Raw genomic sequence first — 27,692 nt, forward strand, 5'->3', positions numbered from 1 at the left:
GGGAGAGGGGGGCAAAAGAGAGATGCATCAGATCTTTTCTTCAAATTTATCAGTCAATAAGTTCAGTGTTAGTACTTAATAAAGCAATCCAGAAAGTTATGAAGGATTTTCTGGAAAAGTTGATATGGTAGCTATTAAAGAATTGATTGGTCTGGTAGGAAAGGGAGGAGCAATGGAGAGCCACTACCTATTCTTAAAGCCACACATTGAAACAACAATTTAATTTAAATCTTGGCTTCAACATTTTTAGAGATTCCTGACACCTAGAATGGTGCTTATGCTTAAACAAAAATATTTTATTAGACACCTCAAAAGAAAGACAAATATTTAGCTTTCTAACACTAACCCATAAATCACTGTTAATTTTCTAAGATTCCTATCTTAGTATTTGTAATCTTTGAACTTGCTGGATGTGGCACATATTTAAAACAACTTTATTTAGTTTTCTGGCTTACTCCTTAACCCTACTCTCTACTCTGCCATGCAATTCTTATTCCTCTGCTTCTCCTGTCCTTGAAGCTTCTCCCTGCAGATTTTACTTTCTTTTATCCTAGACATTTCAATGGGGGAATCCCATTGCCCTTCTAACTGTTGTTTAAACTCTCCCCCCTCCATTTCAGTTTAAGCTCTCTGAATATACTGGGGGGGGGGGGGGGGCACCACAGTATTAATCATTTCAGTTCCTTCATGATGGTTCCTGTCCAAATTGCAGCTTTACTCATTCACCCAAAAGTCTGGAATGGGTCATACTCCGTTTTCAATCTTTTTACTGTCTATGAAAGTTAGTTAAAGTTTTGACTTCAATAGCCCTGATCTACGTTTTTCTTCTGCTTTTCCAGGAGCTCATTCTGCATGGGTCCAGTGGCTCTTCAATCATCTCCTTTACTTTTGTTGGTTTCCTCTTCCCTCTAAAATCTAGTCTCAGTAGTCCTTCCCTCAGACAGCTGCATTTATTTTGATTTAGATGACTCAATTCTACCCAACCTCTCATCCAAAAAGATGAACCAAATCCAACCGACGCTACTTTAGCTCTGCAGGTCTAATTAAAAAAAAAAAAAATATGCTGCCATACTACATAGCTCTAGGGGAAGAAGGTACCATTGTGCTGACTTAGAATTACATTTTCCAGTTATTGATTTCTGCTCTCAACTGTACATTCATTTTTACAGAAGTGTGCATGCAACACCTCTGCAGGGATTGGTACAAGTATCTATGGAATGGGAAAAAGCCAAGAAAGCCGGGGGTCAACAGCTGTCTAGGAGCAGTCTACCAAATTAACAGAATTATGTCTGAAGGTGGGCCACTAGTTCTGATCCAGCAGCCACTGCCCGTAGCTTTCTCTCCACCACATTGCCATTAATGTCCCAGCCTCAAAGGACAGAAATAGCCCACAGGTTATAGACTGCCAGCCCGTACTCTAAACATTTTATTTTTTTCTATTGGTGTTTTTACCAGTTATCAGCCTGAACTAGTGGTTGAAACCAACACCTTTTTATTGAAGATTATAAAGATGTTATTCAAGTCAAGCTGAATGCAGTACAAGTGCAGAAGGCTGCTGCTATATTTGCTTTCGTAACTTCTACAAAAAATGACAGATTGTGACACTAAAGAGCTATTTGGAGTTACTGCAGAAACCAAAGTGAAAATTTTGTATACTCTGCATCCGTCCAGTGTTACTGGAGCCTGCTCTAAAAGTATCGCACAGCCCTGGCTGCAGCCCAGCCTGTCCTATGTAGGTCTGGGGAGCACACGGCCCCCATACTCTCCCAGGATACAAGCAGTGGCAGGAGCCACCTTCCCCTCCCCCACCATAAGCTACAGCTCTGCCCCACTTTCACCTGCGCCTGCCCTCTCCCTCACTGCAGGGGGCACTGACCTGCCCTCCAACACCCTTTCCCTTTCCCCTCCCCCTACACCAGACTTACCAGCTGCAGGGAGCTCTCCACACTGCCAGCTCTGCTCCTTGCTGCCTGTGCTATGCCGCGGCTGCACGCAGCACAGGCATTTATTGGCCAAATTATCAGCCCTAGGGGGCCAATATCCAATACAGCCAGTTTTCTTTATATCAGTACTGATCCGATATTGGACCGATTATCGGTGCACCTCTACTTATTAACCATTTGTAAGTCTCAACTGAGAACTCAATTTTAGAAAAATTATTTTAATATCATGTTCAAATGTGAAGGACACAGTGATTTAATAATTTATAAAACTGCCTTATATAAAATATATGGTCTTTGAAGAGACAGAGTATTATAAAAATCGGAATGTTTAATAGAGTCTTTTTAAAGGAAATTATAAAGCCTAAAGGCTAACTCAAACTAGGTAAAAAGCAGAGTTCCTATTTAAATATAGAAGTCTTCTGAATTAGTCACTTTATCATGCTTTCTTATTGCTTGCAGTGTTGCTATTCTGCATTTTTACAAGTATATTCAAAGGCTTACTAAAAATTTAATTACAGATTTCACTTAAAACTTTGTTTTTGCAGGTCTTTGTTTTTAAATGCTTTCGTAAAAATTCACATTTTCAAAAAAGAACACCAGTTGCCAACAGCTTAAGGCAGTTTAAATAGTATCATGCTACTTTCTTTATGACACACAATATATAAGGTGTCAAATAATGGCTATAGCTGCTTTTCCTTTGAAATTGGTCATATTAGTGCAGACCACTTTGAACATCTGATGCTTAAAGAAAGTCATTAAGCTGTTTTTCCAAACCATGACCTAAAAACCTCAAATCAATTACAGCTCTATAGTTTACATTCATAGATTAAAATTAATCATAGATTAAATCATAGATTAAAATTAATTTAATTAAATAAACCTGGAAGATTAGGCAACGGGGTGACAAATCTCTAGCACAATGTTGGCTGGATTTAAGCAAAGAATAAAGAAGCTTTTTCACATCTAGGAATCTGCTCAAAACTTACATAGTGTCCTATAGTATTGGCATAGGTGTCTGCAATCCAGGACATCTCCCTCTCCCCTGTGCTCATATCTGGAGCAGGTACATCAATACCAGGTCCTGTTGGCAAGAGTAAAAACATCTCTCAAGAGTCAAGGACAAATCATCTTCAAATCTTCTACATCTCTTCCACATAGGTTGAGAGGTGGGAATAGGTTTATAGCCAGGAAGATCTACTTTCCTAAAATCCCATTTAAAGCAACTACGCACACTTTTGGCTCAATATTCCATTTCACACAACATATCATGCACCTATTTCAGAAAACTGTCAAAATCTCTTTAACTATTCAAATCACTAAAATAGTCACTCAGTTAAAATAGAGAGATAAAAGTGTCTCAAGCATGTATTTGTATTTTTGTTTCAACATTTGCATGTAGATCACTGTCCATGTGACTGATTTATACGAGTAGTACATTTACTTGTTCTACCTTTAGGAACTTGTCTATGTAATTTCATTTCTCTTTACTTTAATTTTGAAAACGTACGTTTTCTTGCTTGAAAAATATTTAAGATTGGCTATTCGAAATACTGTTATCTAGTTTAACTAAATAACTTTTCCCTCCATTTGTTCCTTGTTCATCATACCAGAGTATGGCATCACCTACTTATACAGAGTATACATCACTTAAGAATGACAGGTACAAAATAATGCATCTCATGAAAGATATTCCTAAATGCACCTCCATAAATCAACTGTAACAGGTAAATTATATGTACTCTACCTAAGCAGCTGTTTAAGGAATGCTTAAAGCTAAGACATTTAAATTAAAAAATAAAGCTTTGGCAAGACATATAACAACCCAGCCCAATTTCCAATTGCTCCATGATTATGTCAAATGAGTTTGTGAAACACAGCCTCTCCTACAATAAATCAGTAATAGAAGCATTTAAACTGTTAATGAAACCAGAACAAAAGAGCACAACAAACCATTCAGAATGTCAAAAATTATCTGTATACAAGCTTGACTCAAATCAGTGAACAGACACAGCTGTCCCTATATAGAGTGAAAAATGGAAGATAAATGTATAAAGGGACATTTATAGGGATTACACTCCTGACCTTGTAAGTAGAAAAGATCTTTATCAAATGCCTTATTCTTCACCTTGGTTCTTAGGCAATCAAAAGGTTTGGCCATGCAAAAGAACCCTAATAAACTTTTATTTAAAATGGCCAAGTATTCCAGAACAGTATCAGGTCAAGTAAGAACTCCAAAGAGTGATATGAGAATAGCTCAGATATTCAAAGAATATGAATAAAATGGAACACCCATTAATATCACAAAAGCTGATATGCTATGGTAGGCACCTCTGCTTCTTTTGAAACTATCAATGTGGTCCCTAAGATGTCCCTAAGTACTCATATCTTATGGGCATAGTGGAGCAGAGTCCCTTAATCCCTGCTACTTAGTCAATAAGAAGTCAGCATAAGAAGGCTGCAATTTGATGTACACAGCTAGGGTCAGATGCATTACAGTAAGCAGCCAGAAGAGAGCTTAGATAAGGGTTATAGAGCTGCCTATAACAACTGGTGAGTTGGCAAGCAACAGGCAAACAAAACAGAGTTCCAGGAAGAAAAGGACAGAGCCAAATGCAGTTGGGCAAAACAGGCTGCTCAGTTAATTCAAAAGTTTTTAGTAGAAAAAACTGCATTACATACCAATAAATCCCTTCTTTGCTAACTCCATGGTAAATCTTCTTGTGATTTTTTCCAACTCATTGTCCTATAAATAAAATGAAACAAGCATCACAGGTTATTAGAGTTCAACAAAGTCAGCCATAAATTTAATATTAAGTATAATATATTAGTTTTTACAAGAAAAAGGCTGTTTCATGGATTTATAGTTTTTATGCCATCTGCTTATTAATTGTCCTTTTTTGCAATTTCAATGCTGTATCTAAATTGGTTTGAGGTAGTATCCAATTTTCTTTCTTCACATATTTCAACTCAAAAGGAAGCATAAGTGAATCAGGACAGTGTTTGACCAAACTTCAGTTCAATGTTTAAAGTAGAATAGTCCTATAAAAATAGTCATGTATAAGAATTGAGAGTCAACAGCAATATCTTTCCTGATTACAGCATAATTAACACAAGACTACAATTAATTCATGCAATTCCTTAAGTTTATTTGAAATTTAGTATATACAATACATGAAATTATATCAAATTATACATAACATTTGCTTTCGTTCTTGGAAGCTTGGCTATAATTGGCTTTGATTTTAAAAAGTTTGCTAGTAAAGCCACACTAAAGAAATACTATTATTTAGATTTATATCATAACATGTCCAGGAGGTCTCAGAGCAGTTTACCATAAGTGATAAACCAAAGCAGGAGATTCCCCAAATGACACCTCAAAAACTGAAAACTCTACCAAACTTCACCTACAACCACTATTACCCTTAAGAGCAAACCTTCTAGCCAAGTCCAACCCTCAGACTTGAAAACAACTGAAAGCCATTTTGAAACCAATAAAAATTATCAAACTACTTCTCTTAAGTGAAAACATTTTCTCAGAAAGGTGATACTTAACCCTTACTAAACAGCATCACCTGGAAAAATTTTAGGCTCCAAATTTGTATCAATGACTTCACATTTCAGGAAAAGATTTAGCTATCTAAATAATTCATGTATTTGACTTTTTATATATACATTATACAGACCTTAAATACAACATTGTTTTTGATCCAAACTTGGCCATCCCATGCATGCAAATAAGCTTAATTTAATCTCTTCAGAGTGAGAAATGGATTTCAAAACTATCCATGCTGCTCCAGAGAACTATGAACTGGTTAGTCTAACCATTCCAGTAAACTAAGTGTACATATGTAATTTAGACCTACTGTATAGTTTTTAGGATTGATCTTAACACCAGCTTTTGCTCCGCCAAATGGCACATCTGAAATAATAAAAAGGAAAATGATTTCACTTATCAAAGAAAGAAGAGAACAACATCAGTAAGACTGTACAGAAAGTGTGTAAACAAAGATACAAATATACACATTTGAAAATTATCAAATCTCTAAACAATATCACTTCTGAAGTTGAACCTTTGCTATATCCACAGCACAATTTCACAAATAAATTCACTAATGTGTAGGCTTGGCAGGATTTGATATTATCTGTAAATGTTGATAAACGCTAATTTTACCTCACACTCTTAGACTGACAAAAAAATATTTCCATTGTTAATAATCAAAGATTAGAGCAAGGGGATGTAAGAAAAATGATGGCTGATGAAGTGTATGATGATAGGGGAAGCAGTCCTACGGAACTTTGCTGACTAGTTTGGACTACAACTCCCAGAAACCCCAGGGAGACTGGGAACAAAAGAAGAGGAGGTGACAAAGCAGAAGGAAGGGAGCTACAGGGGAGTGGAGCCAGGACTGATGCCACTCAGCTGGTAGAAGACCTACAGTAGCTGTTTGTCATGACAGGTGGTTAAACTGCACTATAATAATAGTATACTGTTATTACTAAATCATCTCCCTCTAGTTTCATGCAATCCTGAAAAATTAAATCGTTAAAAATAGAAATACATGCTTAAAAATAAATATTGATATTATCTGTTGAAATGATACATCAAACTCTTCCAATCCTACTAATGTCAATGAACTCCTCTGTTCACAGGAAGGGAATATTTTCCAATCAGCTTGAAAAGGATCTTTAACTCAGGAAATATAGCCTACTTCCTCTAGGTTCTGCTACAACATTTTTGTTCAAACAGGAACTTCCACCTCTTTCACACCTCCATCCACTCAATCCGTGATCAGAGAGAGGTATTTAGTCATGTTAATCTGAAGTTAGGCACAATGCAAGGTACAGTTTCACTCTATATACTAGTGGTTCTCAACTTTTTAGACTCGAGGCACCCCTTGGAAAATGCCAGCTCTTAGTTTTCACTTTTTTTTTTTTAAAACTACAGAAACATAAAAGAACAATTCTTCTGCTATAAAGAACTCAGAAAACAAAAAGGTCAGAAAATGTTTTTAACACTACGGGTTCCTATTTGAAATCCCTGGATTTGTGAACCACGTTTGCACAGTTTAGCAGTATTAACATTGTGTAGCATCCCACAACACCCTTGAAAGGATCTCAATGCATCCTGGTTCAGAATCACTGCTACGGGCTAAGCCTATAGATTAACCCAGTTACATAAGGTGCATCTAAATCCATGAAGTAGTTTCCATGCAATAATGACATCTTAAAAAAAGAAAAGAATATTTTACTGAATGATATACAGCAGGTAAGCTGAATCTGGAGAACTGAGTATTATTCAAACATACATAGTTGCGATAGCAAAGGGCAACATGCTACTTACACGTGTGTCAAACGTCCAGCCCCACAAGCTATCAGGTAGCAGAGAGATGGCTTGTGGGGTTGCCCACAGGGCCAGAAATTTGGTGACTGGCTGAACTGTGGTTACTACCGCTCCAAGAACCGCAGCAATTAGCACTGCTGCTGCTCAACTCAACCCCAATTTTCCAAACCCTCAGGCAAGATGGCATGGTTTCTTTGACACCCCTTGTATTGCTTATACTATGGTGTAAGTGATCAAAATGATCTGTGGCAGATTTTATACAAAAGGAGAATAGTATCTCAGATTATACCAAATTATGGGGCAAAATTAATACACCAGAGAGTAGGGAACGGATCCAGGCAGACAGGTTGGAAAAATGGGCAGAACGAAATAGGATGCAGTTCAAAGACAAGTGTAAAGTGCTGCACCTGGGCAAAAAGAACCACCAACACACTTACAGGCTGGGGGATGACCTTCTCAGCAGCACAGCAGCGGAAAGGGATCTTGGAATCATAGTTGATTCCAAGATGAAAATAAGTCGTCAATGTGACGAAGTGATCAACAAGGTTAACTGCACTTTATCGTGCATTAGCAGATGCATGCTGAACAGGTCCAGGGAGGTGATGCTTCCCCTCTATGCGGTACTGGTCAGGCTGCAGCTGGAGTACTGGGCACCGCACTTCAAAAGGGATGCAGAGAATCTTGAGAGGGTTCAGAGAAGGGCCACTCATAGTCAGAAGCCTGCAGGCAAGGCCCTACGAGGAGAGACTGAGGGACCTAGATCTATTCAGCCTTCACAAGAGAAGGCTGAGAGGTGATATTGTGGCTGCCTATCAGTTCATCAGGGGAGGGCAGCAGGGAATAGGAGATGCTGTATTTACTAAGGCACCCCCTGGAGTAACTAGGAAAAATGGCCACAAATTGATAGAGAGCAGATTTAGGTTGGACATTAGAAAGGACTTCATAGTAAGGGTTGCAGAATCTGGAATGGGCTTCCAAGGGAGGTGGTGCTCTCCCCTACCTCGGAGGTCTTCAAGAGGAGACTGGACAAGCACCTGACTGGGGTCGTCTGACCCCAGTGCTCTTTCCTGCCCAGAACAGGGGATCAGACTTGATGACCTACTGAGGTACCTTCCGACGTCAACATCTATGAATCTAAACATTTAAAAAAATTAAATCGCTCATATCTTAGTATGAAGTAAATCCAAACTAATTCCAATTAAAAATAACGTCACTTACCAACCACAGCACATTTGTATGTCATTAGAGATGCCAAAGCTTTCACTTCATCCACACTAACATCCATGCTGTAACGAATACCTGGGAGGAGGAAAAGGGATAAGAATTATGAAACAACTTTGTAAACAGCAGCAATTTAAATTACAACCAGCAACTGTAGGCCACCAACCCATTGCATGTGAGCAGGTACTGTACATTTCACTTGTCAGGATGCCAGTAAAATGTACAACAGACTTGAGATAAAGAAATAATATTTGAGCAGATAAAACACGGGATTCTCTTCTTTCATGTGAATAACTAACTTTCTGATGATAATTATTTTTCATATGGTTGGTAATTGTGAGGGGATGCTTACATGTCAAACACTTAACTTTGGCAAGAAAATAAACTATGTGCTTTGAAAGGACAAACAGTTATGGTAAATAACTCGCTGCACTATTCGTTGTATATAAGTTATAAAGCTGTCAGCATCCTACTAGATTCTTAAACTTTGCCACTCATTCACTACTTATGTAAGATCAAGTCATTGCAAGTAAGAGATTTTTACAGGAAGAGGGAAAGTAACACTAAACAACATGTTAAACTTGCAGGCAGTTCAAAATGAGGTGAAAACTGATTACTCTGAATATTTTAAGTACAAGAACATCAATCTTTCTTCAACTGATTGACTCTTAAGGCTTTTTTGGGAAACTATTGTGACATATCTCTGATAACTGGCGAGCATGAAGAGATTTAAAAACATGAAGATATTTAAAATTTAAAAACAAATTTAACGCGTCAATTGTATAGATGATTACCCGATGGCAGTAACAAAGTAAAGCTAACATTAACTTTTAGTCACCCCATCCTGAGGACAAAAAAAAGAGCTGGACAGAATGTAGTTTAGTAACTGTGCAAGTTTAAGGATAGGTCTGGTCCACAAGGGGACTTAGATGCATATGCTTTTGTTGAGCTGGGCCTTAGTATTGACAAATGCATGCAGATAACAGCAAAAGGTTGCACCCAGACAATATTAACTATTATCTAAATTCTTCCCACACTGCTGGACAATCTTACTGGAAGGTTAGAATTTATTCTCTACCATAGTCCTAAAACTCTTAGGAACAGGCCATGAATTCTATTAACTTGTATACTGGTTGGTAGCAGGCACAGAGTGTTCATTAGAAATTAGAATAATGGTCCACATATGTTCTTATAGAGAGAAGCACAAATCTAGGCTCTCAGAAGTGAAAGAGTAGTGCACATTATCCCAACTGATGCATTGATCTGCTAATGAAACCCATTCCTGAATGCAGTGGAAGTGATCCCAAGTCTACAAAGAAAATGAGTGCTGCTCTAAGCTGGAAGGCCAAAACTCTGCCTCTTACGTGAGCATACTGCTCAATAAGTCCAGTGAGCAGTTCAAGTCTGCACTGAGAATTTGAATTTAGTGTTTTGTCTGAGAATGAATCGAGAGACTAATAGTATGTAGTTTTTCCATACTGAAGCAGTTACTAAAATGGTAAGTTGAGACTTGAAATAACACCAGCAGTTTTAAACAGGATATTTTACATTAGAAACTGGAGATGCAACACATTAAAACAATAATGATTCAGCCTTGAGGTAGAACTCGCAAATTCTTGATCACTCCCTACACTAGCTTCAATCACTCAGTTTAAGGGAAGTGGAAGTAACCATGCTCTCTTGACCGTACCTAAGCTGGCATGAACCCTATGCCCAGTACGGACTGTTCTGCCTGGGGCCAAACATTGCAGCTTCGTTCTGCTGACATGCCATGACTGTGGGGCTCCCCTTCCAACCAGAGGCAGGCTAGAAGTGCCTGAAGCCATTACAGAACTCAGCCTTTTTTATAACCACGACATGACATCTCTGTTCCAGCTGCATTAGGTTTACCAAGCATTTTTACTACCAATGTGGGTCATTAATATTTCTGCAGGCACACAAAATGCTCTGTATTAGTAAATTTGGTCAAAGCCACAACAGATACTCTGTACCTCAGTAGAGGGATATAGTGCCCGGGAAATGCACTGTCCTTGTCCACAGGTGTTACAATTGGGGACAAGAATTCTGGACACACTTAGACAACAAAAAAAGCCTTCGTCTCTAGAGGCAAAAAGAAAAAGAAGCTAAATATGTGGCTTAGTTCAGTCTTTCCCCTTTTTCTGGCTGGCACAGCCAGAATCTGTTGATGTGAATTTTTCTAGGACCCATAATATATGAAAATAATAAAATTTACTTTAGTTTAAAAAGGTTCCATATATCTTGCAGGTATTCTCAAAAGCATTTTTAACAAGTGTATCATACAAACAGTCCCGTCAATTACCCACCAACACATCTCCCATTTGCAGCCACACGCTACGTACATAACCCATGTGTTGATACTCATATGTCCATACCAAATTTGTTTCTAGTGAGGCTTTTCAGCAACTCAGCTACTGCACACACTGTTTTGAAAGGGAAGTTTCATTTCCAAAAAAGTTAAAAGCTCTATTTTTCTTACAGTTTCACCATTAGACCAAGAACTGAGCAAGAACTATTTCAACAGATCTCTCAGCATGTTAGGAGCAAAGATTTCTTCTCTCTCTCCAGAAAAAGCAGAACTGCTAGTTTAAATTACTCTTTGTTTTACTCACTATTTAAAAGCAGCCATTCTAACCAGAGATTCACCTGCTAAAAGTATTTAATACTGAAGTACTGGGCCTGAACTGTTAGATCGAATCTATTTGTCACCTGAACAGCTGAGAATAATCATATTTAGCTACATGCATATTAACAAATATTCCTGAAAAGCAATTGAAATATTCAAATCGCAACAGAAATAAAATATTGACAGATCTGGAATAGCTAGCTAGAGCTTTTGATAGGGAAAACAGACAGGAAGTTTTAGTCTTGTGTTGAACAGCTAAGATCAAACAGAAACATGCACTTGAGAATTAATCATAGTCACTACAGGAGGATGCACAAAGATTAAAAAAATAAAAATTTAATTTCTATTCTATTAGGACTTCAATGCAACTCAGTCTGACAGCTTCCTAATTTGGCAGGAGGGTCTAGTTTAGACTGGGAAACAGGAAGCATTGTTGTGCCTCTGTAAAGCCCTTCTGGGACTACAAATTCCAATTCTCATAACTTTATTTCAGTCTGAAATATATATAAATGTAAGTAAAAAAACCCAACAAGCTTGCTGACCTTAAAAGTCAGTTAATTCATAGGTAGTAAAAGCTACTATGTACAAGCTGCACACCCAATTTATGCTTTTTGAGTTTCTAAATCCTACTATTTTTCACAAAATAAAACTTTAGAAATCTGAGACAAACTTGGACAAAACAGTTGTTTCTAATGAAAGCCTCCAGTTACAGGATGACTCACTAGCATGGAAAATACTTTCCACTAGAAGAGATTCACATATTCTTGTTTAGGTTGAGAATTTTCTCTTTCTACCACACCCAAAATAAGTTAAGCTACACTTCGCAGAATAAGAAAGTTTTCTCCCTTTCTATATATTAGGTAACAGCAGCCTTTTAATTTTTTTTAAATTTAGATTCAGCTTTTAGACATTTGTATTTAAATGATACAAAGTAGTAACTACATGTAAGACTTTTTGGTTTTCTGGAATATTTGGTGTTAATGGAGCTATTTTGCTCAAACTACAGAGCAAGATTCAGTCTGTACCCAGCCTAGGTCAGAAGCCATATGAAAAGAAAAATTTTACAGGGCTGCTACTGCCAGGTGTTCAAAGAAAAGGCTTTGATTTTAAGAGAGAAAAATCAAAACTTGGCTGCAGATACTAGACTTAAGTGGGTACAGCTTATAGAGTTAAGAATATTGATATATATTTGCTTAAGGGAGAACCCTCCCCCAAAAAAACCAGAACTGAGACACTAATAGACTAACTTTCATATGTAAAGAAATCATAACTTTTTGCACTATGCCTGACAACCTGGAAACTTTTATTAAATGCATCCATCTGCAAAACTAATAGATTCAGAATATGCCCAAGGGCCTTGCATTTGATCATCGCAGAGTATGGTCTATAACTTAAAAACTCTTCCATCTACTGTACACCAAGTACTTGGATAAACAGAACTCTCATGAAAAAATAGAGCCTTTCTAGTTACCATAGTAACACTTCTCAGAAAAACATTCAGTCCGCTACCACCCCTGCATTAAACACATTCTAAAACTCAGCTGGTTTGGCATGAGATCACCAGAACTTGAACTATCCTTACCTTTGTAAATCATTCACATCAGTTTCAGGGTTTTGTTTTCAACAACGACACATCTCCCTCTCTCTTTAACCATCATTACACCAACACATGGCATATCTGTTCTGTGCACTTTTGCAAAATACTTATGGACTATCTTGATCATGCAGCTGTTGACAGAATGCAGCCCATGATTCTGACTTTCATTCCTCATAATTCACATTTTTAACTTCACGTTAGCAACAGTTGCTTGACTGCTGCAATACTCCTGTAGGCTACTGACTTGGAGAGCCAGCCCAAGGATAGGGAAGAAAATCCCAATACTGAATCCAGCCCTTTTCTCTCCAGACCTTTTATTGGTTTCACCAGCAATTTTCACTTCACCCTCCAATATAAACAAACACAGAGTAAATCAAGTCCTGCATCATGATGCACAGGCCTCCTTACCACAGTCCTGCTCCTGGCAGTCATTCTCTAGGACCCCTCTAAGTTGTCAGGCTGGAAGTTTCTACTGAACCTGTGTCTAACACAGGGAAAAAAACAGTTTCCTGCATCTTTCCTCTTCTGGGGTACTCTTCCTACTCAGGCAGTCACCCGAGCCCCTTTCCTGCTGGCTCTGATTATATCCTATAACAGACTCAAACACCTATTCTGAAAGAGGTCTGTTTCAAAACACGGGCTGACCATAAGGCCCCACAGCCTTTAAGCAGATCACTTTACAGATCCATTTAAGCCAGGGGTGCTCAGCCCGGGAAGCCCTGTGATCCAGCCTGTCAGACTCTCCAAGGCTAGGTACAGACATTCAAAAAGCCCAAGGCAGAATAGTTTACCGCACACACTTGCCCCTTTTTTGTTTGTTTGTTTGGGGGGGGGGGGGTTTGTCTTAGACTGAGTTCTGCCATTTTTAAACCAGTCTGTGCATGCCAAATTTGTTGTTACAGGTACAGACTGGTTTCTGATCATTTATACCAGTAAGAGTGTAATGTCTGTACTTGGCCCAAGAGTCTGGAAATTTAGTAAGGGATGAGCTGTGGCAATTAACGCAGCCACCACTTCCCCACCACCAAATACTGAAGCCTCATAGGCCAGATGGCATGGCCCTGCATGTGTGATCCCACTCGCAGACTCAGGGCTGGGATTGAGGCCCAATCTGGTGCACACAGGGCTGCAGTAGTGGGTCTGATCTGGTGTGGGGAACTGTGGCCTGACCCAGCACACACCAGATCAGGCCCCTTGACTGGATTCAGCCTGCGGACTTACTCCATCAGCTCCATGCTGGCAGCAACTGCGTGCGCACCTCGGAGCAGACAGCAGGGCAGTGCAGCTTGCTCTGAGATGCCCGTGAGTTACCACCAGCATGGAGCTGATGTTGCAGCTGTGGAAACCAGTGCAGCTGTTTGCAGCCTGCCCACTGCTTACTGCCGCTGCCCAGAGCCCAGGGCTGGCTACAGCTATGCTGGGCTCTGGAATCCTGCTATCATCTCTGTGCTGGGAGCAGGGGAGAGACCGGGGCTGCACTGCCTCAGGCCCCTCCCACACCGCCCACTCCAATGCGCGGGTATTCGCACTGGTACAGAGCTGATGCTGGAGCTTGGAACCCGGCACAGCTGTTTACAGCCTCCGGGCTGCAGCTGGCCCTGGCTCTGGGTAGCTGCTGCCAGCCAGGATCCCAGGCTGCTCCTAGCAGGCAGCTGGGACGCTGGAAGGCCTGCTGGGAGCAGCCTGGGCTCCGTCGCTGGCAGCAGCTACCCAGAGCTGAGGCTGGCTGTGGTGTGCTGAGCAAAATGGCTTCACGTGCCATGCTTGGCACGCGTGCCAGGGGTTGCCGACCCATGCCCTAGCAGGATATTCAAACCCAGCCCTTTTTGCCCATGGGGCACAATCTGACACGTTTTCACAGCACACTTACCAGATGTTGTACAAAGGATCCTCAGCCAGGAACCAGAGAAACCTCCATTAAATGCATTATAAATGCCCAGCAGTTGAAACATTCCTCTGGAAAGTGGAAGGGCCATTTTCAAATCCTCACTCCATCCAATAAAGAAGTGACCCACACCCAGGTTTCCTGCTCTCTAACTCAGGTGCTATTGGGTAATTTTGGATGAGCAATATGGGCAATGTGTCTAGTTTTTTGCAAGCAAGTCACATGGGTCCAGATCACAAACTTTAAGGAGAGGCTGAATAGCAGATAACCCAAACAGTGTTGGTGCTTCTCACAGGCCCAGAGTAGGGATGTAAATAACAATGAAATACCTGTTTAAACTCCCCCAGTGTTATTGGTTAATTTGCTAATCAATAACAAATATCTACCAGAGACTAGCTCCCAATTATACTCACTTGCTTTACAGGTGGCAGAAGTGGGCTGGGAAACCCCTTGCCTACTGCTGCTGTCTGCAGCTTTACAGAGCAGTGGCAGGGCCCGCTGCTGCTTGCAGCCAGCCCCGGTCCCTGGGCAGCTGTACATTGGCGGAAGCAGCAGGCTGGGAAAGGCCCTCACCTGCTGCTGCCACCTGTGGCTTTATGGAGCTGTGGTGGGTCTCACTGCTGCTGCCTGCAGCTGCCCTGGGTCCTGAGGCAGCCATGCAACAGTGGCAGCAGCAGGGTAGAAAAGCTCCTCACCAGCTGCTCCTGATGGCATGTGGCTGCCTGGTGGCTGGGACCAACTGCAGCCACAGGTGGCAGCAGCAAGCTGGGACAGCCCCTCACCCACTGCTGCACGGCTGGTCAGGGGCCAGGGCTGCAAGCAGCTACACTGGGGTCTACAGAGCCCTGGCCTGCCTCACTATTGGCATCGGGGTCATGCATGCCTCTGGCAGATGGCAGGGAAGCCGCAAGGGACCTGATCTTTCTTGTGGCAGTGCAGCCCCAACCCCTACTGCAACTATTTGTAGCCTTTCCGTTGCCCACTGTAAGCAGCCTGGGCCTGCCCAGAGCCCAGGCCATCTATGACAGGCGGCCAGGAGCCTGCAAGCAGCTGCCAGAGGCTGCCAGTGGCAGATGCATATACATCTTGGAGTGGACAATGGGGAAGGGGCTGGGGCTGCACTGCCACAATAGCTTCCCACCTTACCTGCTACTAGTCCCTCTTGCCTGCCCAGCTGTATTCAGGGACATGGCACTGCTTCCCTTCCCCAGACTTCTCCTCCAAACTGCTCCCTGCTCCACGTTAAACAATAACCAATAAGATATTACCAGTTATCAATATGTGAACAGTTAAATGTTTAACCATTCACATCCCTAGCCCAGAGCTAGGTTTCTAAGTATACCCCCCGAGGCTTAAACCTTGTTCCTCTCCTTGGCCATTTTTATTGGCTGCCTTAATCAGGTCCCTTACTGACACCACTAATTTTTGAGAACTGCATTTTCAGGTCTCCAGTTCTCTCCATGCATTGGATAGAAAGCTAAGTGTTTAATTTGGTGTTAGTTTACTGGGCAGCAAAATACCTAGGCACCATAGTAATTAATTCAAGTCTTGTGGGTTTATCCCTATGTGTTCAGAAAAGTACCATAATCATGAGCTTTTGTTTGATATACTAGAACAGATTAACTAGTTACTCCAAAGTGACCCTCAGACCTTTTCAGAATCAGTAGTCATTTTCTGACCAGTCAGAAGCTTAGTCATGCAGACTCCCATCCTAAGGCTGTTGCTTAATGCTGATTAATCATCTGCAAAAGGGGCAAACAGGAAGATGGCAGGTTGCAGATGACAAAACTTTAATTACTTATGACCAGAACAAATTCCAGAGGATCCTAATAAAGACAGATGGGCAAGCAACGCTACAAAATAAAACTGCTGACAAATATAAATATATGGGAACAGTGAAATAATGGCTTGGGGTACAGGACTGGATGGACCAAAGGTCTATTTCACTATAGCAATCTGTGTCCTTTGAGAAGCTACTCTACTACTTCATTCAAGGGCAAAACATGCATGCAGAGGTATAAATTCAATTTAATCCATGCCAGATGGCAGAGGTGCAGCTTTTAATAAAGGCCACACAAAGATTCATTTGAATAAGCAGCACCTGTCTAAGTGCAAAGAACATGAAACTTTTTTTACATCAGTAACCAAGCATGTCTTACTGGCAATCATGAGTAGCTCATTAATGTGTACTCTTGGCATAATTTGTTGCTGTAGTAAGGACTAAGCAAACTTTTACTTCACAAGTATTAGTACAATGTACAGAGAACTTAATGTAGCATATTAACTCTTGCCTCTTTGGTCCTAATGTCAGAAAAGAGACTAGAGAATGGTTATGATATGAGCCACCAAAGCAATGCACTCATGCAAGCCTAAGGTGCACTTAACAAGGTATTTCCAGTTGAGACCAGGAACTATTAACGAATGCATTCATTACCTGGAATACTATGTACAAAGTCTTCCATGTTCAAAGAAAAGATTAATTCAACTTCAAACAAGTGCAGAGACTGACTATTGAACAGGGGTTGGCAACCCCCGGCGCACATGCCAGAATGTGGTGCCTCTGGGGGGGATGGCAGGGAAGGAGCTAGGCCTGTGGTGCCAAAAACAACCCCCTTACAGCTCCCTCACCATCCACCCCTGGCATGCCAACATCTTCCAAGTAGAGGGTGCAGGTTTTTTTGGCACTCTGCCCAAAAACACTGCCAATCCCTGTGCTAGGATGATCAAGGGAGTGGAGAGCCTTGAAACCTAGAAAAGCAAAAGCTCAAAAATGGTATGATTCTTATCTTTGCATCTAGAAATATATTAAGAGGCAAGCACCTAAAAGGAAAAACTGCAATTTAAGTTCAAAGACCATGCTGACTCAAGAACAAATGGGTACAAAATGGCCATGAATAAATGTACCCAGGAAATTAAAAGAAAGTTTCTTTGTTCTTCTGCTGGATAAAAAATGTTACAAATAGGAATGGTGAGGATGAAAAGCCCTAACCAGATTCACAAAAGAACTGAATTGGTTATGAAAGGGATCATGACACTGTTGCCTGCAATAAGGGACCAGATTCAACCCAAAGAAGTCCCTTACAGTCCTCTGTCCTGGTTTTCCAATTCTTCAAATCTGATATTTTTACTAGCCCCAAAGAAGATGCATCAGACCTATGACACTAAGATGTTATATAGCCTGTGCGCCAAATCCAGCCCGCGGGGCTCCTCAGGGGTTGGGAAATTTAATGGCAGGGAAGCAGTGGCAATACTGCCATCTGTTTGCTGCCAAAATTTCAAGCTTCATGGGTTGGGTCTGAGCTGGGCCACAAGACGCCTTTCCCTTCAGTCTGCCAGGTTAAGGCTGAGCAGCACCCCTTTCTCCCCATGAGGCTGGGCCACGTGCCCCCTCTACTCCCCACATGGGGTTGGGCCACACCCCCATCCCTTCCCCCTACCCTACAGGGCCAAATTGGGGCTAGCCCAAGCCTCCTTCCACCAAGTGGCTAGATTGGCACCAAGCGGCTAGATTGGCACCAAGCTCCACACCCCCATCCCCCACCCCCTTGCTGTGCACAGCCAGATAGGACCCTGCCAGATCCACCCAATGGAGGGATTGGGCACTTTCATCCCACCTGCCAGGAAAAAAAGATTAAGCAACACTGATGTAGACTGTGCACACACAGTACAAATGGTTTATTCTACCTCCTTTTCTGTAAAGTTTCAAATGTCTTAAAATTGAAGTGGACTGCAAGCCCATGCCCCACAAAAGTGCTAGCAAGATTAGCAGAACAAGATTATATCTGTTTTGATTCCTGGGGTAGAGTCCTGGTAACTTCTGAAGGCTTAATCTCCACATTTTATATTCTGCAATTTGTTAAAGACAGCATGGACACAGTTCAAAGATTCTTCAAGTTCACTCCTCTGTCCCTATGGAAATAAATTCTACCCATGTAGCCATGTCCACACATGAAGCTTTACTGATTTTAACTACATTGGTATAGTTGCAGTATACCCTGTATATGCAAAGAAGACTCACTGGTCTGAACTACTGTGACTGTGTATAAGTGACTGCTACCAGTGACAGATCCAACTATTAGCAGCAGTTTTAGTGTTCCCTGTAGGGGTGCTGCTGGGGGAGAAAACAATAGTAGGAAGCAGAAAGTAAATGTGGAGGAACGAATGCCTAGTTATTTTAGTAAGAAGCCCACTAATGTGCAGACAGGAAGGAGAACAGAAACAGAAAACAGAAAAGAGGGGGAGAGACATGAAAGCTTTTTTTCAGCAAAACTAGTTCCTTCTGGGAGTCTGCCAAGCAGCACCACATAAGGAAATCATATTTATGCATCTCCAAATTATGGGAACAATATTAAGAAATTTCCATCTCCAAGATAAATACTTGGACATGAAAATTTATTCACTACTGATTATTACTTCTTTACATTTATACTTCAAGATTTTTGAAAAGCTGAAACCTCATGGCAGAGATACAAAATGCAAGGTGTATGTCAGAAGCTGGCAGAGCTCATTTCCCCTGGAATTATAAACCAGGTTTGCTATATCAATTTTAAACCATTAAAAGCAGGCATTATACATCAGTGATTCTCACCCTTTTTAGACTCAAGGCACTCCTCGGAAAATGCTAGTCTTAGTTTTCACTCTTTTTTTTCCCCTACGGAAAAATAGAGCAGTTTTTCTGTTGCAAAGAACTCAGAAAGACCACAACCATGGATTGCCATTTGAAAACCCTAGGTTTATCTTGTGAATCATGTTTGTAAACCTAACAGTACTAACACTGTGTAGTACCCTGAGACATCCTTAAAGGACACCCCAGGATTCCATAGCACCCAGGCTGAGAATCACTGGTGCAGACAGAGGCCGAAGACTCTCAGCCCCATGATAAATTTACTTTTCAAATTACAGCTCCCTAAACAGTCAGTTGGCATTTGAACAGGTTTTAAGAAGTTCAAAGATTATACAAAAATAGTCTAAAAGCTTTGGATCCATTGTAAATGAGTCCTATTAACAAACATTTAACCCTTTTCATACTACTAAGCAGCTGTAAAGTCGACAACAAATGCTAATGTATGCAACATGAAGATACTTTCTACACTAACTGTACATTATTCAAGCCCTATATGCTGTCAGAAATGCATCTGTTAATGAACAGTTGCAAGTAACTGGATGTTATGCTGAAAATGACATAAAACAAGACTTATACAGTCTACACTAATTTTTTTAGAAAGGTTAATTATTTTAGTTAAAAACAGCTAGTCTACTTTGCCTTGAAGTAGCTGTACTTCTGCCGTCTCTCATTTCCTGTACCCTATTTGGATTGTAGTTCTCTAGGCAGTTGCCACTGTGATAAGCAAGAGCAGCTGTGGTTTCCCGTTAACACCACCTCTTTGGATGAGTCATCATTTAAGCATAGGAAGGAAGAATGATCCATGGTTTCACTTCAGCCAACACTAAGCATTAGCTCAGTTTTAAGAAGGTGTTGGGGAGGGGGAGGAATGCATGGTAAATCACAAGTACTTAATGTAATAACCTCTAAGAACGGCATGACAAAATGTTTTCTTCTTTTCTATGAGTCTGATGGAATAAGGGAAATAATATTTTATTTGACTTTATGGTCATTTACTTCTCCCTTCAACCCAGAAACTGAAAAGCCTTTAAGATTTGTACAAATAATATCAAGCAGAATTTTTAAAGAACCAACCTGGAAAAATTCACAGCAGTTTGTGTTCCTAGAGAAAGGAAACACCTAACCATGAAAAGAAATAAAATCTATTATTTTGAGTTACTTATATTCAACTCTTGCCCATGCCCATACAATAAGTTACCTCTTCAATAATATTGAAATACAAAAGAAATGCTATGAAGATATGAGCGGAAATGTCATTTAAGGCAGCATCTCTAATTTTGAGGGTATGAAAAACAAGTTATAAACTTATAGCAGATAGCATTTTTAATACGCAGCAGGGTTATTTTTATTCTCTGAAAGGGGTCAAAGGACTTTTCCTTCACCTACGACACTGAGCAGCAATTTCTTCTCTGAACTACTACATGGGTTGAAGTGCTACTGACATGGAATAGGATACCTTATTGGATTAAACCAGCTTGTTTGTAAGCCCTTAAATTTTTTTTTAAAATCTACATTGCCTATAGACCAGGGCTATGAAAATGGCAGCTTTTGAGTATTTAAATCATGGCCTGCAGGGCCAAAAATTCTGCAGCAGGTTGAGCAACGGCAGCATTCTTCTTCACAACTGCCAGAACCACTGTCAACAGGGTTGATAACTGCTTGCCTCACTGCAGAATTTCCAGGTTGAGATCCTTTTGAGAATGCCTTCCAGCATTGTGTTAATCAAGCTGGTTGCCCCACCACGAAATTTCCAGATCAAGATCTCCAAGTTTGGGTTGTCTTTTGGCAGCTGGGCCAGATGTGGCAGCAAAATCTCTACACCACAGTTAATGCAGCTGTCATTTGCCCTGCCAATGGTGGATCATCCAACCTACAAGAAGCTCCATGGTCTGGTTCCAGCCTGCCAATTCAAATAAGTTGGATAGCTCTGCCTTAGACTATGAGAAGTATTAAGAATTTCTGTGCATTTTTTGCTTTTCTTTTACAAGACAGTCTGTTTCACTTTCAGGTGCAAGATTAGGATGGAATCCTAAGCCTACTGAAGCCAGTGAAATTTGTTCTATTCACTTCTTAGATCTTAATGTTTGACTTACACATACAAGAGGGACATGCAAATAAAATCTACTGCTGCCACTGGAATACCTAACTACAAAAATTAATGGCCTTAGATTTTGTAAATACCAGTAATTACATACAGACATTAGTACCTACACTTCACTATAAATCAGGGATCAGCAACCACATGTGGGTCAGAGCATGGCACAGGAGGCCATTTTCCTTGGCACAACACAGCTGACTCAGACTCTAGGCAGCTTCTGCCAGCAGCTGCCAAGAGCCCAAGCTGGCTGCAGCTGGTAGGCTGCAAACAGCTACATGGGACTCTGCAGCCCCAGCACCAACTCTATGGCTGAGGCAGCTGTGTGCACACCTCTGGGTGCATGGCTAGGAAGGGGCCTGGGGCAGCGCAACCCTGGCTCCTTCCTCACCATCTGCCCAGAGGCATGTGTGTAGGTGGTGCCGACATGGAGCTGGGGCCAGGGCTCTGGAGCCCAGCACAGCTGTTTGCAGCCTTCCAGCCACTTGCTATAGCTAACCAGAGCCTGGGCTGGGGGTGGAAGGCAGCTGGGAGACTACAAACAGTTGCGCTGGGTTCTGGAGCCCTGGCACCAGCTCTATAACAAGAGCCGGTATACCTGCAGCTCACAGTGCATGGCAGGGAAGGGGCTGGGCCAGTGCAACCCTGGCTCCCCCAGTGCCGGGGCTGCAGGCTTGGCACAGCTGTTTGCAGCCTTCTGGCTGCTTGCTACAGCTGCCCAGAGCCTGGGAGCCCCAGCACTAGCTCCATTACAGTGGCAGGTTTACCTGCGGCTTGCAGCACATGGCAGGAAAGGGGCTGGGGCAGTGCAACCCCAGCCCTTCCCCTGCCATCCACCTGGAGGCATGCATGCAGCTACTGCTAGCAATGAGGATTGGGCCCCTTGTGGCTCTCCCCCATCTCTGGCATGCCAAGTCAAGGCATGGGTGGAGGTTGGAGTGATTTTAGCACTCCAGCCAAAAATGTTGCCGACTCTGCTATAAATGGACCATAGAACTTCTTAAGAGACTTCTGTCATGGGTATTAGGAACAGGACATGAGGATGATAAACTAGAACAAGAGAACACTAAAGAGAAATACTTGCTTTATAGTTAGAGACCTACTTAAATTGTGGTTTCACAATTTTTGCAGAAACAGCAAAAAAGTGGCAATCTCTGCTAACAATGGCATTGGCTGTAATTTCCCAGGAAATCAACCAAAAAACTTAATAAAAAGAAAATGCTGGATCCCCAGTGGGAGCCAGTGGTCCTTGCTGCTGCTGCAGTCCACACTAGAGGGGAAGGCATCTGGTGGTGGGAGGGCACAAAGAGCAGCAGAGCCAAGATTGCAGCTGTCCTGTTGTGCCTCTCTGCCAATTAACAGCGAGGGACTGGGCCACATGAGGGGCAGCCAGAAGTCAGGATGGCATCTGCCCCCTCATCCCTCCTCCACCTGGGGCCTCCCTAACAATCAGCACCAATGGGTGGGGTCACTGTGTAATTGGCTCTTTGGGCCATGACCAAGCCACAGAAATTGCTTTTTCTCCCTGCGAGTTAGGTAGGTCCCTATGTATAGTATTATGTACCTTAAACCCTAGAACCTACTTTAACCCCTGGTCCGTAACATGTAAAGAGTATTAAATACTGATCTTTGGAATAACATCTCTCATCTTTCAGCTTAGTATTTGCTACGTCCTAGATTAAGTATTTTCCTTATCTAGACTTAAAATAAGGACATTAAGCCAAATTTGATTACAACATGTCTAATACTTGAAGCTCACAAATTACTCAGAAAATTATTTTGATTACTGACACTGATGTACTTACTAATAATAATTTACCAAGATGAATCACACCTGCTCAAACATTGTTATTTGCGATTAACCACAAATTCTTCTACACCTTACATAAAACATAAATCTTTATTAAAATATGAAGTTTCTTCCCCTAATATATCAACCCACAACAAGAGCTTTCCTTTTACTAGGATTTTGAAATAGAACTTCACCAGCAACAGAAAAAAAACCTAGGAACTGCATCTGCCTTGGCCCAAAAGCCTCCCCAAGAACTCAATGTGCCAGCTTTCTCCTTGAAACAATTTGTATGGCAGAGATGGTTGTCATTTCTGTACAGACCATTTTCCACACTCCTCAGTGAGAGGTGACCATAGCTAGCAATTTTCCTGTGTGATGGATAATTTATGATACGAAACTGAGCCCTGCTTTCATATACTTTAGCTAGTGTTTTCCTCTCCGCTCGAGTATATGCAACTGAAAAAGTGTGTAATAGTTACCATGTACGCAAGTTTTGAAGAATCTATGTTTGGATACAAAATGGTGAGCTGATGGGCCCAAACCACCAGTTTCAGCAGAACGTAAGTTTAAATTTGGAGAATAGTTTTCCAAATATTATACAATGCAGTATGGCATCTTCCTAAGACTCCAGACAGCTTTGTGCAACTTATACCCATTTCATTACACTGATGCTTTTTTAGAAGCCAAAAGCAGTAACATCAGCATATGATCAACAGTCTTGAGGAGGATGACTCAAAATTATGAATGGAAATCTGCCTCAGAAGTAAATTAGTTTTGGTAAAAAACCATAGTACCAATAATCTGTTCCTTTCTCCCAGGAGCCGAGAGAGGAAGGAGGAAACAAAAACAATTCTTCACCTTCATATCAGTAGAAAATAACGATGCTTAAAGTTTAATACAGCTATTAGGCAGAAGCTCAAAGGCTGATGCACCCACAAGTGCTGAAGAAGAGCACCTTTCCTGCAGCTGGGATAGTCTCATCTAAACAAACAGTTTGAAAGCATCTGAAAACTTAAAGTTTTATGATAAACTGACACTTCCTAGCAAGCATGTGCTGTCTATTTGGTCTCAATAGTTGCTGGATTATTAAAGATCAGTACTCTGCCTAGATCAAAGATGATATATCCTATACACCACAAATAAAATAGTGTTACTCCTCATGCACTATTCTTCTCTCGCCTTCTCCCACAAACCCATCTCTTGCCATGAATACTCAAAAGCAGGGCCTCTTTGTTGAAAAGGAATTAAATGCTGGAGCCTGAAGGCTCTATGGCAGGGATTGGCAACTTTTTGGGGCAGAGTGCCAAAAACACCCACAACTTCAACTTATAAGATGTTAGCATATCAGGACAGACTGCAGGGGAACCATGCCCAATTCTTGTTGTGGCCATGTAGCCCAACCCACTTCCCTACCATCCACTGAGAGGTGCGTGTGCACCCACTGCCTTCCACAAGGCAGGGCGGGGCTCCATGGACTCTGGTGCAGCCGCTTGCAGCGCCCCTGCTGCCCACCCACTGCAAGCAGCCTGAGTTCTATGGCAGGCAGCAGGGGCCCCTCCAGAGCCTGGGCTGACTGGCAGGCAGCTGGGATGCTGTGCTAGGGTCTGCGAGGGGCCCAATCCTTCCTGTGGCAGCGCATCCTCTGCCTGTCCCCTGCCATCCACCAAGGCACATGTGCCAGGCAAAATACCTTCATGTGCCACACATGCCAGGAGTTGCCAACCCCTGTTCTATGACATTTGGCAATGACAGCTGAAGAAAATGCAGTGACACTAGCAGGACCCTCCCTCCTTAGGGAAAAACATGAATACAATTTTTGCCGTTTGAAACATGAAATAAAAAAAGGAAAAAAAGCAATGAAGAAACCAACATAGTTGCTGAATACTTTACTAGTCTTTCAAAAGACTAGTGGATGCAATGTCATAATCTATTCTAGACAGCACTGCATACCATTTTATAGTAAAAAAAAAACCATTATATTCATGATACATTATTACATAAATCACCAGAAGACTTCAAACAACAGAAAATGGAGTAGCAAAAACCGACTTTAACTTGATTACAGTAAAGATGTGGCTATGAGCAATAACAGTGGTAGCTCAGAATGCTCTTTGCACAACTACACTATAAGGAATAAAGTGAAGAGCAGAAACAGAAACAGAGGAGCATCTCTACCTAAGAGAGGACATCAGGAAGTAACAGCCATCCATACTTCTGACAAGATCATGACAATAGGGGACATACATTCTGGTTCCTACAAAGGAAGCCACTGCCTATGACAAAGGAGCTTAAAAAATTAATTTTCACAACAGTATGTTTTAAAATGACCAGTTTGGGAATCTTTTTGTACTTCTAGATCTTAACCAAATCCATTATAGGAAAATCAGTACCTATTTAACTTTGGAGAAGTTAAGCAGTATGCAAGCAGTCCAACTTCTAAAGCAACAAAACCTCAAAAACAAATTACCTGAGGCCACAGAAGAGAAGAAAACATCCATCTTGAAAAGACTGATGTGTTTAAGAAATCAGAATAACAAACAATTCCAATCAGAGCAAGCTACTAAATGTCTATTCCAAGAATTCCTAGTCACAGAAAACAAAACTGCCACCAAAACTTTTTTTTAGCAGAGTGAAACATGGGATCCATCAGAAAACCTCATAAAGAAAAGCTTTTGAGTCACATTCTCTACAAAAGAGAAGTTCCACTTAATTGCTTCACTCCAGAGAAACCTGGCCTGCATTTTTGCCTATTTCACTACTAGTCCCTTCAGTCTAAGATCATACATCCAACTGAAGTGATCTCAAACTAGTTAACACAATTAAAAAAAATTATGCAGTACAGACTGTGATATTATTCAGGCCTGATGCATTTTAACTCCATCTTTCAAGGAGATACAATCCTGGCCAAGTTTAGGATAGCATTAAGGAACATAACCTTCCTAACCAGCTGAGATTAATCTCTCGCTTCTTTCAAAGGAGGCATAACTAAATGCACTGAACCTTGAGGGATGGTGGTAGAAGGGAGCATGTAGCTGACTGGACACATACCAAGTCAGCTTTATCTTACAAGACCATTTGTCTTGGGCCCTTTCAATACATTTACCTGAAACCTTGCCAAACTAACCTGTCCCCTTTTTTTCCCCAAATTTTGCATGAGGATGTTTTGTGCAAAAATCAGACAGTGTGAATTAAGAAAACCCAAAAGGGGTTAAACTCACCTCTCCCCTACTTCCTTCAGAACTACACTCATTTTTCATAGCTGAGGTTCCAGACTCCTTAAAGCTGGAGACAGAGCTGAGCCCTTCTCTGGGTTACTTCTAAACGTTCCATCATCTGCTCCGGCTCAGAAAAGGCACTTTCACCCCAAAAAGAGCACGGTGTTTAGGGAGTCTGATGCCTCATGATGAAACATTGGGGTGACATGAGAAAGAACTGCTGACAGCAAGTGAAGGCTGTGGAGCCAAGCTGCCCATTCAGCTAAGGGGAGTTCTCTCCCTCCCTTTCTACCTTCCCAGAGAAGGGACAACTCCTGGCAAGTGGCACAGAGGTGGTTACTGAGCCTTGCCTGAGCAGCCTGGCCAGCCCGGCATGGATCCACCTGTCCTAGTGGGGCTTTGTTGAGGGGGACCATCAAAAATAGGATGGTATCTGTTTCTAGTGATTTACAACTGAATGAGGCACAGGTCTGCTCAGCAGCTGCTTTGCTGCCGGGTGTGCAGCTGGAGGGAGAAGCACCAGGCCTCAGGGCAGCATTGCCAGGTCTTCAATATTAAAGTATCCTATTGGTGGGTCAAAATGATTGTATTTGCTGAAAAACTATCATATGCTGGAAAAAAAATGTGCAAATATACAAATAAGCAGGCAAATTAGTCTTCTTATTTACTTTATAGTGCTCCCAGTAAGTTGCCAGTAAGGACGAACTGGGCAAAGTTGAAACATTTCTTTATTTTGAAGCAAGCGCTGACAGCAAACCCAAGTCAGTTAAGACTCCTCGAGTGCAACTTGGGTTTTGCAGATACTGCATCAATTTGCTGCCTCAACAATTATCATACATTTTGAACACTTGAACTCTTATTGATCATACAAGGGTTATTGATCGTACAAATACGATCGTTATCTGGCAACAGTACTTAGGGAACAGCGGGGTCGCCAACAGGGGCCAGGCGGGGAGGGAAGGGGGGGCCGTGAGGCGGGACCGCGGGCGCATGCGCGGGGCCTCACCTCCCTTGCAGGGGGTGCGGTGCTGGCTGTGCTGTGCCCGGTAGCCCTCGACCACCTCCCATTCGCCGTTGTCACGCTTGATAGGGAAGGAGACGCTAAGCACGTGGTTGCAGGGCTTGATGATGCGCAGGATGCCGCGGACACGGTGGCGGCGCTCCTCCAGGCTCTCCCGCGTGCGCAGCCCTTCCACTAGCTGGTCCTCCACGATGCCGGCGCCGCGGTCGAAGAAGCCCTCCACCATCTTGAAGAAGTTGGGGTCATCCTCCCGCTCCGCCTCGCTGTAACGCCGCCGCTGCGCCGCGGCCGCTCCCGCCGCCGCCGCCGCCCTG

The 27,692-nt window shown here is 41.9% G+C and overlaps 1 protein-coding gene across 1 annotated transcript in view; it reads right to left on the reverse strand.

The window, feature by feature from the left end:
* Window positions 1-27,692, reverse strand: part of GLUD1 (glutamate dehydrogenase 1) — a 39,873-nt gene that overhangs the window by 11,701 nt on the left and 480 nt on the right. The window contains exons 2-6 of the mRNA XM_019502251.1: window positions 27,364-27,671; window positions 8,503-8,583; window positions 5,807-5,862; window positions 4,623-4,686; window positions 2,930-3,024 (exon numbers count right to left, since the gene is read on the reverse strand). Of these exons, the coding sequence (XP_019357796.1) occupies window positions 2,930-3,024; window positions 4,623-4,686; window positions 5,807-5,862; window positions 8,503-8,583; window positions 27,364-27,671 (604 nt within the window). The remainder of the gene's footprint in view (window positions 1-2,929; window positions 3,025-4,622; window positions 4,687-5,806; window positions 5,863-8,502; window positions 8,584-27,363; window positions 27,672-27,692) is intronic.

The sequence above is a fragment of the Gavialis gangeticus genome, unplaced genomic scaffold, assembly GCF_001723915.1.
Source record: "Gavialis gangeticus isolate Ggan-Ray unplaced genomic scaffold, GavGan_comp1, whole genome shotgun sequence".
NCBI lineage: Eukaryota > Metazoa > Chordata > Crocodylia > Gavialidae > Gavialis > Gavialis gangeticus.